The following is an 11,259-nucleotide window of genomic DNA, read 5'->3' on the forward strand; positions in this document are numbered from 1 at the left end:
TTCGGGCCAATAGAAGGTGTGCCCGGAATCCCACCGGTCAGTTATCTCATGATGCGAGCCACCGTATTAGTATATATGTATTTTTTGCTTTGTATTCTCCCATTTCTTTTAATTCTTTCGTTGTATAAGATGATTTATCAACCTTATTCGCAAAAAAAAAGATGATTTATCAACCTGTGCCTGGCTGATAGTGTCCAGTACAAGTGCAGCAGCACATCTTTAGCCCATTCAACAAGAGAGTGTTGGTGCCCATTATGAGCAAGAACGCCCAAGTACCAAATCTGCCACTCAAGCATCTGCAAAACTTTGGTCTCCTCAAGAGATCAAGAGCTGGGCTGCATTCACTGAGGTCAGGATGGGTCAGCATCCGTTGGCGTCATCTTCATCCGGGAAACAGAGAGCGTCTCCTTGCCAACATCACCAAGACGTATCATCGAAAAACAGAGGAGAAAAATAACATGTGAGGCCCAACGCTATAGCATCATTCAGGAAACAGGGTCTCCTTTCCAACATTAGACAGGCCACCAAAATAATCATCTGAAGAGTAGCACTGCAACGGCCGGTCACATAATTTTTTTATCAGTGATCAGACTGTAAAAGACTGCAAGCATGTATAACAACATCAAAATCGCTGAAAAAAATGAGAAGACCGTAGATGTAAAATCATGCATCTAGTCATAAGTCATAACTGAAAAATGTAAAATCTGCTGTTGCAAAAACACAACTGCCTGCCCCTCACATATTTGTACTAACTAATCTCTTACTGAAGGGTGATGTATCCAACAGTTATCTAGGAACGCCCGGAGAAACAGCCAAACACAACGATAGATTTGAATAGCTACGTACCATTGAGAAAGAAACACACATTTTCTGAATGACAGCTTGGAAGCTGTACAAAGAGTTGCCCAGCAAGAAACGGCTACTTAAGCCAGAAATGCCTGACATTATCCAACAAAGACAAAGGGAGACACAGACAGGAAGAGCTGGCACGCTGCCTATTACTTCATCGCGTGAGCAAATGTGCTGGAAAGAATGGAGCCAATCGAGGAGTAAACAGCTGCTTAAGCTAGTACCTTTTGTTAAGACACACACTCCTGTAGAAAACTTTGTATATGCAGGGAAGAGATGTCTCCTACACCAGTACAGTGCTTGTAGTTAAACTGAATCTGACGGTGAAATTTTGTACAAATGCCCGGTCTCCTCGATGGGATAGACTCAACTGAAGACAGTTTACCCATTCAGAAAGACCACACATTTTCTGAACTAGGATTGTTGACAGCAGGAATCAATCTGGCCTCAAGATGGTTTCCAACAACATTGATCATCCACAACACTCAAGTGCCCAATCAGCCAGTACTGATCTAGTTACCACTGCAGAAGTATTAACAGATGAACTGTAAAACCAAGATTTAATTGACAATAATACATACCAGTTGACATGCTTATATTAAGCTGTAAACAGCCGTAAGCAAACATATATAACAACGTCCCAATTGTTGAGAAAACTATTGAGAAGAAGCAGAGCATAACAGGGGCACAAAAGCTTGCTTCATAAAAGAGCATGACGACTACATACAAATGGATAAAAGAGCAAAGGAGAAATGTATTACCAGTAAAGATACAGAATGACGACTTGCCAAAGAGCATGGCAACTAGAGAATGATGACTACGAATGGTCACCCAATAATATTAAACCAATACTAGCAGTCTTAACCAATACTACAATTTTGTATCCATTATCCATAGTACATTATGCGACGGAGAGAATAGTGTATCATAAACGAGAGATGAATCGAGCTAGACACTAGTATTAAACTTGAGAACCAGCTGGCCGGCCGGACAACGAGCAGAAGAAACTCCCCTGTTGTTGATGTTAGGGCAGTGGCGGCGGCGGAGCTTCCCATCACTGTCAGCGCTAGACCTAGATCGGGTCGGGGTTTTCGGTGGGGAGCCTGGCAACGCGGTGAACCTCGTACTGCGTGCCGCCGGCCCCCACCTCTTTATGTAGCGCTGCGTGACAGGGGTTCGTCAACCATATTGCGGTTGGGCGCCCCCGACCAGGGCGCGGATCAGGGGCCCGGTGGGCCGTTGGGCCCACACGGGAGAGATCAACCTAACACCAATCTCTCAAAGAGTAGACTAGGGTAGTTGGGATGTGTGCTGGCTCCTCTCTCCATGACAGTCTTCACGGCTTCAACAATGCCATCATCACCATCAACATAAATGCATTTGACACTTGTGAGGCAAGGGAGGTTTTCAATTCCAAAGCCCAAAGAGTTAGCTTCAACTATGCGAATATACTTAAGCTCGAGTTTTTCTAGCTTTGGAATGGAGCATGTCCCAAACATCAGATCTACTGGTTCAGAACATGCATCATAAATAAAAGTCTTCAAGAATCGGAACCTAACTTCACTACTGATTTTGAGCTTTCCGTTTGACTCTATTTCTCCAAGCAGATACAGAACGTGCAGACTGGGTAAAGCCCCAAGGGTGGAGAGGTCGTCCTGCTTGAGCCCCTCCACACGAAGGCATAGCCGTTGGAGGTTTCTTAGGGAGCCCACCCATGTAGGAACCTGTGGGAAGGCCGAAAAACAGATAGAAAGGTCCTCGAGGGTAGGCAGGCACAAAGATTCCTCATGTAAGAGGCTGCGCCCAAACCCAATATTCAGGGACTGGAGATTATGGGTGCCTAGCTTACACAGGGAGGAGACAATAGCTTTGTTGTGCTCCTCCCCAACCATATTTGTATCCACAGTGTCAGAATCAAATTCGCAATCAAGGTCAATCCGCAGATTCCTCAAATTCATTAGCTGACCAAGGCCGCACAGGAAGTCTAATGGCTGAATGGAGGCATCGACAGTTTTCAACGTCTCTAGTGCTTGCATCTTTGCAATCTCATCAGGAAATTTAACATCATAATCAACAAGTAGATGCATCCATTTTTTGAGATTCACAATAGATGCAGGTAATTCCTTTATAGAAGTCCCTCTTAGGTTCAGCACCTCTAAGCATCCTAAACGACCAATTTGTTCTGGGAGCTTGCTTATTCTTGTACCTTCGAGTTTCAGGTACCTGAGCTGGAACAACCTCACTATATTTTCAAGATGATGATCTTCCAATTGGGAGCAATCCTTCAAGTTGAGAACACGCAGATGTCTGAACTCCTCCAAAGAAGGGATTGCCAACAGACCTCTAACCACAATAATTGATCTGACATGGGAAAGCACGAGGTTTGCTACCGCTGAATTTCCTTCCTCGACACCTTGTAGATAGAGTCGATGAACAACTGTACTTTGTTTCCCAATTGTCAGAATGGGAACACCAAGTAAAGTAACAAAGTTCTCTTCTATGGACTTGAATATGATGAAACCAAGAATTGTGTCATGAACGCAACAACTGTTCACCACGCCATACATATTTCTGTTTCCAGGTTGGATCAAACCCCTATTGAGTAGTTCATTAAGATACCTTTCTCCTAACTCATATGCCGTGTATCTACCATCTCCATGAATGAATCCTTCAGCAATCCATCTTCTTACCAGGTCCTTCTTCTCAATAGTAGAATCTTCAAGATATATGCTTAGGTATAAGAGGCAAGTTTTTAGATAAGCAGGAAGATCAAAGTAACTAAGTGACAAAATCTTCATCATTCCCTCGACGCTGGGATTCCTTTCAAGTGCACGGCCAATTGAATCTTTTACTTGATTCCATATATTTTCTGTTCTTTCTGTGTTAGCCAACAAACCAGATATAGTAATGACCGCCAAAGGTAATCCATCGCATTTTTCCAATGTATGCTCAGCAATTTCTTGAAGGTATGAAGGGAAATCTTCATCGGACTTAAATAATCTTGTGTGAAATAACTGTCTTGAGTGCATCATATCAAGAGCCCTTATATTGTAAATATGACCATTGAATGATGAACAACATAAATGAGCGACACTGTTCATACGAGTGGTGGTGATTATTCTACTGGTAGAACTTGTAGCGGGGAATGCACGCTTAACAGTATCCCATGTATCCACGTCCCATATATCGTCAACAACAACAAAGTACTTGTACAAGGACAAATTAACATAGCTGTAAAGTAAAGTGTGCTGCGTAGACAGACAAAGAGTAAACGCGTTAACATTGACAAAATGAAAAGGATAAGCACACAAGTGCTAAAGGGGCATATGTTACATACTTAATTCCTTTTGTATGTCCATGTTCGTTTGGAGAATTACACAGAGCAAGGGGGATAAGCAATTGTTTAAACAAGAGACATGCACTACTAGATAAAAGCTTATACACAGAGCCTTATCAACGCTTGCTGAAATGAGGCGCTACTGATACTTAGTAGTAGCGCGTGCTGGAGACAAGCGCTACAAGTAGTTCATTAGCAGTAGCGCGTTCTGCTGAACCACGCTGCCGTTATGGCCATCCCGGGCCCAGCTGCCCGTCCCCACTTAGCAGTAGCGCCGGCCTTGGACCAGCGCTACAGCTAACGACATTAGCAGTAGCATTGGGCTGTTACCCGCGCTACTACCAAGCCCATCTTATCATCGTCCTCCCCCACTTGACCTCTCACTCTCCCTCCTCACTCTCTATCTCCACTCTCTCCCACCCTCGTCGGCCCGCCCCCGCACTGCTCCGGCCGCCCTCCCCCTTGCCTGCCATCTCCATCCCCTTCTCGCCCCAGGCTGCCTACCGTGAGTACCTCCTTCTCCTCTCAAATCACCCAAAAGCTAGGTATCTCTGGATGTGTTGGATGAATTAGCAAATGCAATATGTTATTTTTTACTAATTTTGTTCATATATATGACCCTAGGTGTTCATATATATGAGCCCATTTTATCATTAGAGCACTAAATAGGTTTTTTGAGTACAATAGAATGTAGATATATGTAACCCTAGGTGTTCATATATATGAACCCACTACTAGTAGAAAGCTTATAGATAAATGGGTGGATGAAATTAGTTTTTTTTGTAATGCTTGGATAGATAGATGGATAAAACTAGGTATTTTAGTAATGCTTTTGATTGATAGATGGATGGATGGATAGCTGTTAGGGTTAGTAATACAAATTTTTAGTAAAAAAACTAGTTTTACAATTTTCTTAGTAAATGTAGGTATTTTGAATCAGCATAATAATGTTTAGTTGATAGCTTATAGGGTTTCACTAATTCCTAAAATCGGGATAATAATGTTTTTTTTGCAAAAATCAAGGAGCCCCTGCATCATCCCCGTCACCGACCCCCTCCGACCTTGATGTGCTTATAATCAAATGAATTAGGTAGTGGAACTTTGGTAAAAATGTCCTGTGTCCTCAGGAGAGAGCTGGCACAACATTATTTACCAAAACTAGGGTTCATCAAGCTTTGAGGCATGCTCACAGATAGCAAGAGCTCTAGAGTCAACAACTTCATGTTTAGTGCTGGGGAAGGCCCAACGGGTCTTGGAAAAAGCTACATGTGTCTTGTACCATGCATTCTTGTCACCCACCTCAATGAATTGTTTCTTCAAATCTTGCATCTCACTTCCAATGCGATGGCGAGTATTTATCTTCCCCAACTTCCCTAATTCATGCTTGACCTTCTCCATAAAGCCATCTGGCTTAGCGTCTCTATCATCGACGCTTTGCATGAAGTCTTCGATGGTGTCCTGCATGTCATAGGAGAGCTCCCTCACCGCCGCTGTATAACTTTATCTTCCACCTCGAGATCCTCGCCCTCTGACATTTTGAAGATAAACGTGTGCATGGCGTCAAATTCATCAAGCCACCCCACGTTGCTCGGGAAAAACTCTTTTGATCCAAAAGACGCAGCATCTTATATTCACTAATGAGTGCTTAATCATGTCATGTTGTTAGATTCCAACTCAAGCTATATCTTAATCACTGCTAAGTAATTCAGTTTAACCGCTTAGCTTAACAAGTCTTATCAACATGTTCATCCAGCCTAGGTCCATGAAACTAGTTTTTCTTACCGTAAAGAGAGCTTATATTTTTTGTAGTTGGCTCACTAATTAGTGACTTGATAGAGACAACACAGGCTTATTTTGTAGTTACTCCCTCTGTAAAAAAAAAGATCATTTAGACACTAATCTAAACGATCTTATATTTTTTTTACAGAGGGAGTAGTTCACTCATCTCTCACCGTGACGTGATTCTTAATTTTAGTTGTGATAATAGTTAAAGATGATGAAGGGGGGCCTTGGCGCAGTGGTAAACCTGCTGCCTTGGAAGCATGAGGTCACAGGTTCAAGTCCTGAAAACAACCTCTTATAAAAATTGTAGGGAAAGGCTGCATGGTCGGACCCTTCCCCAGACCCTGTGCAAGCAGGAGCTACATGCACCGGACTGCCCATAATAAGTAAAGATGATTTTTGTAGTACTCCGGGTGCTATCAAGCGGGGAAAATCTCATTTTAAGGTGTGTCAATATTTACATGCTCCTATCTCCACTCATTGGACAACTGTTAAAAGAATCATACGGTATGTCAAGCACACTGTAGATTTGGGACTTTATTTCAAACGTTCTAACTCTACACTGGTTTGTGCTTTTTCTGATGCTGATTGGGCAAACTGTAGTGATGACAGAAAATCAACTGGAGGTTTTGCAGTTTTCTTTGGTTCTAACCTTATCTCATGGACTGCCAGAAAACAAGTAACAGTATCAAGGTCAAGTACAGAAGCAGAATACAAGTCACTTGCTAATGCTACTGCTGAGATCATCTGGGAGGAATCCTTGCTTGAGGAATTGGGCATAAAGCAACAACGTGTTTCATGTGTGTGGTGTGACAACTTAGGTGCTACCTACCTAAGTGCTAACCCTGTGTTTCATGCTAGAACCAAGCATATTGAGATAGACTTCCATTTTGTACGAGAAAGGGTTGCAGACAAGAAACTAGAGATATGCTTTATACCCTCCAAGGATCAAGTTGCTGATGGGTTCACCAAGGCTTTGCCACTCAAACCATTTGAAGCATTCAAGAACAATCTCAATCTTGCATAGGTAGTTCAGATTAAGGGAGGGTGTTAGACATAGAGATATTGTGTCATTGTAATCCTAACTACCAGTAGCTTTTTGTAAACCAAGGCAGGGGTTCTTCCTGCCCTCAATAAATACACACCCGCGGCTCCTCTAAGGAGGAGTAGGAACGCTTCCACATATCAATCTCTACACAAGTCATACACCAACTTGCCAGCATTGTACAGTGACCATCAGAACTGGGCATGTAAATGTAATCACGCTTATAAAACAAACAAAATCGAGACATTTTGAAACTCCTTCCTGACTTCAAAGAGATAGCTAGTCCTCAAATAAAAAATGGGGAAAGTTTGAGTGCCACGGGTCCACGGCAGAGAACATGTGTTTTCTGAAAAGGAAGTTGTGCAAGCAGGCTGCATAGATAATTGGCACGGGCTTCGTGGCAGTTATTTAGGTTTACTAGTCTATTAACCTGTGCTCTCATGCATAGATTTTTTTAATATTTAGTTTATTCATTTTTCCAAAACATAGTTTTCAAACCAAACCAGATGACAGTTAACTTTTTTCTTTTGAAAAGGAGGGTATTCCCCGTCCTCTGCATCAGAAAGATGCATTCGGCCAATTTATTAATAAGCATACATTTCAAAGAAAGTCTCAAAGTCTCCAAGTCTCAGTAAGTAAAAGGGCTCACAAAGAGCTAAACAAAAGAAGGAAAACGGGGTAGCCACAGCCGGCGGAATAAGGATGACATTTAACTTTTACCGCCGCCTTGTTTGACCACCTTTTTAAATAAAAGGATGTATCCAAAAATCATTTTTATAGTAGTGAGAGCCAGCGCCACATCAGACTTAGGTCCATTTGAGCCCACAACCAAATAGGATTTTGGGCCTAACTGTGCTGTCCCACAATCAATTTTCGATATGGGGCTAAACTTAACACAAGGTATTTGTTCTTGACTATGGATAATATAAAACATATGTATATTTTCTGCTACCTCATCTTTTCTTAAAGAATCTCTCTTTGAGCATTTTTGTGAGGCACAAGAGAAGATATCAAGTGATGCTTGCTTGTAATGTGAGTAATTCTTTAAGGTGTGCAAAGGATGAAGGACGACAGTTCTTTAAGGTGCTCCGCTCACATGCTTTGTCTATGAGGATGAATAACATTTAGCATTTTCAGGGTGTGCAAATCACCTTGTAAGTATTCGACATATTATTTGTGGCAGCACACGTTAGCTAAAGCAAAAGATCTCATGGACCTGCAGCTTCCTCCTTTCACACAGAATTGATCCCTCTGTGTTTTGTTTGTGTGATGAAAGAAAAAGCAGGCAATGCTTGCGGCCGGCTAGGTCTAGGAATTTTTCAAGCTGAAGGAAACGAAAGCAAAGGCGGCCAATGTTTGCACCAAAGTCTAGGAATTTTTGAAGGTGTGTGCACAAGGAAACGGACCAACAAAGCTCACGAACAGAGGAGCACATGAAGGCTGAAGCAAAGAACGTTTTGCCTTTAATGGTGTCCAAGTGGCCAGATAACGGGATAAGCACTCAAGGTCCCCCCTCCACATGATTCACACACGACCGAGTAGCACAGAATCTCCGGCCTCGTCTTTCGGCAAATAACAATATGATGACAAGTCTTTTGTTAGACTTTTGAAAAGAATAGTTGCTTCTATTTTAATTGTGGTCATTTTAAACTATATACTCTCCCAGTCCCATAATATATCGACTTCTATGGTTCTCCTAAGTCAAATAATTTTAACCAGCTTTAAAGGGAAGAATACCAACATATCTATGGTACCAAGTAAATATACTATGAAAATATATTCCGTGTATCCACTTGTATAAATTTGATATTGAGTGCTCTTTTATATAAATTTGGTTAAATTTAAAAAATGTTTAACTTAATTAGAGCAATTCTAAAAATATATTTACTTTGGGACTGTGGAAGTATAATTTATTGACATGACTTGTGATAGCAGTAGTTGAAAGCACAATGTTTTGTGCAAACTAAGCATAGCTTAGGTACTTATTTTTGAAGGAAACAGGAGGGGCAAAGCCCCTAATGTGAATTTATTAAGAAGAGAACGAAGTACAAAAAGGGAAAATAGAGAGATTACAATATTAATTAAACAAATGGGGGCAAGCATAGCTTAGCTACTTATACAACCAAACGGGGGCACTTTATGATTCCAATGTACTGTCCCTTGCTACCTCAAATATATTGATCACTGTCGGGTTTAAATCCGGCAGCACCGTCGGGTTTAAATCTGGTACCACTATTGAAATTGGATCCTGTGGATGACAATCTGCTGCCGAGTTCTTCTTGGCTTTTAAAATTTTCAGATCTTGGATGAGAACCTGCAAGCACGCGCCGGCGTCCTTCTTCTCCGTTCGTATCAGGTGCTCGGCAACGTCCGCCGGGGACATGTCAACCTGATCCAGCAGCCGGTGTATCTCACCGAACAGCTCGAAAAACTGATACTCGCTGATGTCCAGGTAGTTATGGGCCAGCACCTTGAATGCCTCGTAGCGACAGTAGGACATCTCGATGTGCATGTCCATCCTGCCTGGCCGGATCAGCGCTTCGTCCAGCTTGTCCTTGTAGTTGGTGGTGAAGATGATGATGCGCTCTTCGCCGCACGCCGACCATAGCCCGTCAATGAAGTTGAGCACCCCAGAAAGGGTCAGCTTGCTGTCTTCGTCGTCCTTCTTCTCATCCTCTTTCTGTCGCATGGTCGCCATGTCGCTCTGGTCGCCAGACTTCTTACGGGCCTTCTTCTTGTCGGTGCGCTTGCCGGTGAGGTCGACGGAGCAGTCAATGTCCTCGAGGACGATGATGGACTTTCCCTTGGTCTCGATGAAGAGCTTCCGCAGCTCCGTGTTGTTCTTCACCGCCGTGAGCTCCATGTCATAGATGTCGTAGTCCATAAAGTTGGCCATGGCGGCGATCATCATGGACTTACCGGTGCCTGGGGGTCCAAACAGCAGGTATCCACGCTTCCATGCCTTGCCGACCTTGGCATAGTAATCCTTTCCCATCTTGAAGGCATTGAGATCATCCTTGATCTCGTCCTTTTTGGCGGGGTCCATAGCGAGCATGTCAAACTTCGCCGGGTGCCGGAACTCCACGTGGCTCCAGAGGCTCTTTTCTCTGTTGTAGGAGCTCCATTGGCTGCTTGCGTTGTTGGTGAAGAGGCGGTGCTGGCGGTTCTTGGCGATGACGTCACGGCCATTTTTTATGACATAGGGCAGGTAGTCATTCACGATGTGTTTGTGGAACCTTTTATGGAAGGCAACTCGGTAGAAGCGGCGCTTCTCATCACCAGCGCGGTAGGTGATGACAGTGGTCTTCGGGAGCTCTGTGTCGGCGTACCACCAGAGCGTGGCACCTTTGAAGGTATCAACGATCTCTTGATCGTCGTCAACTGAAACTTGGGGCTTCTGCATGTCGCTCTCGAGCTCGGCCTTCAGCTTGCGCACCCGACCATCTTGATGACACAAGTTGGAGAGGTAGGCCTCAATCGCAACGAAGAAGTCGCTGCGTTTGAAACTCTCGGCGCCGTACTCAGGGATGGTGATTTGTATGTATGGGTTGAGGTAGGCGCTGATCTTGTTGATCAACAATTTGATCCTGGATTGGTTCATTGCCATGGTGGTGAGGGTAATTAAAAACGCCAGAGCTGATCCAATCCCGGCCCACAAATCATTGGTCGCCATGGCTTGTTGGCTAGCTTGGGTTGGCTAGGACGGACTAGGATGACCAAGGAAGCTCTCGATTGATGAGATCAAACTAAGCTAGCTAGGTATGAGGTTCGCAGTGGCTTGCCGCTCCTGGTCTGTTGCATGGGTCATATATATTTATAGAGATGACAGGAAGAGAATCTATAAATGAGACCCGGCTTTTATCTTAGCTCAATCAGTCTGGACCCGCAGCAAACCATGACAAGTGGAGAAAAAAATTCCTAATTTTTTACTGCACCCCTACGGTTCTTCCTTTTTCCAAGAAGAACGGTATCTGGAAGTGCCAGACCAACAAGATCTTCAATAATATAGCAGCGACTGTTCAAGGATGCAAGAGTTTGTTCAGGTACGAATTCTCTTTACTCCTCTAGCGAGCCAAGAAAAGCTACTTCACTCAAATTCAGAAATGGCTGCAGAATTTAGCTTAGATTTTCTCTCTCCGCTTGCTTTCCTTCTTTTTTTCTTTTTCTTTTTTGTTTCTTGAATGCTCCCCCCTTCCGGCTCTGGCCCTCTTTAATTTAACTTTTACATTCTCTAATTTAACGCAGT

General features: G+C 43.3%; 2 protein-coding genes across 2 annotated transcripts; both read right to left on the bottom strand.

Moving 5' to 3' along the window:
- Window positions 1–2,108: 2,108 nt before the first annotated feature.
- On the bottom strand, window positions 2,109–5,650 carry LOC123172726 (disease resistance protein RGA5-like). Its single transcript, XM_044589657.1, has 2 exons — window positions 5,466–5,650; window positions 2,109–4,080 (listed from the first exon to the last, which is right to left on the bottom strand). Exons 1-2 carry the CDS (start codon window positions 5,648–5,650, stop codon window positions 2,109–2,111), a joined length of 2,157 nt encoding a protein of 718 aa, XP_044445592.1.
- Window positions 5,651–9,113: 3,463 nt separating this feature from the next.
- LOC123172724 (AAA-ATPase ASD, mitochondrial-like) lies at window positions 9,114–10,781 on the bottom strand. The gene has a single exon (XM_044589656.1). It carries the CDS (start codon window positions 10,684–10,686, stop codon window positions 9,151–9,153), a length of 1,536 nt encoding a protein of 511 aa, XP_044445591.1. The 5' UTR covers window positions 10,687–10,781; the 3' UTR covers window positions 9,114–9,150.
- Window positions 10,782–11,259: the final 478 nt, after the last annotated feature.

This window comes from Triticum aestivum, unplaced genomic scaffold, assembly GCF_018294505.1.
Source record: "Triticum aestivum cultivar Chinese Spring unplaced genomic scaffold, IWGSC CS RefSeq v2.1 scaffold126981, whole genome shotgun sequence".
Lineage (NCBI taxonomy): Eukaryota > Viridiplantae > Streptophyta > Magnoliopsida > Poales > Poaceae > Triticum > Triticum aestivum.

What these genes read in the sequence shown, in the direction of transcription:
- LOC123172726 (XM_044589657.1), bottom strand. Translation starts at nt 5,650, where the DNA reads ATGCAGGACACCATCGAAGACTTCATGCAAAGCGTCGATGATAGAGAC. An exon ending in GTGGGTGACAAGAATGCATG is followed by an intron (nt 4,081 to 5,465) that starts GTACAAGACACA and finishes TTTACTTTACAG; the next exon opens with CTATGTTAATTTGTCCTTGT.
- LOC123172724 (XM_044589656.1), bottom strand. Translation starts at nt 10,686, where the DNA reads ATGGCGACCAATGATTTGTGGGCCGGGATTGGATCAGCTCTGGCGTTT.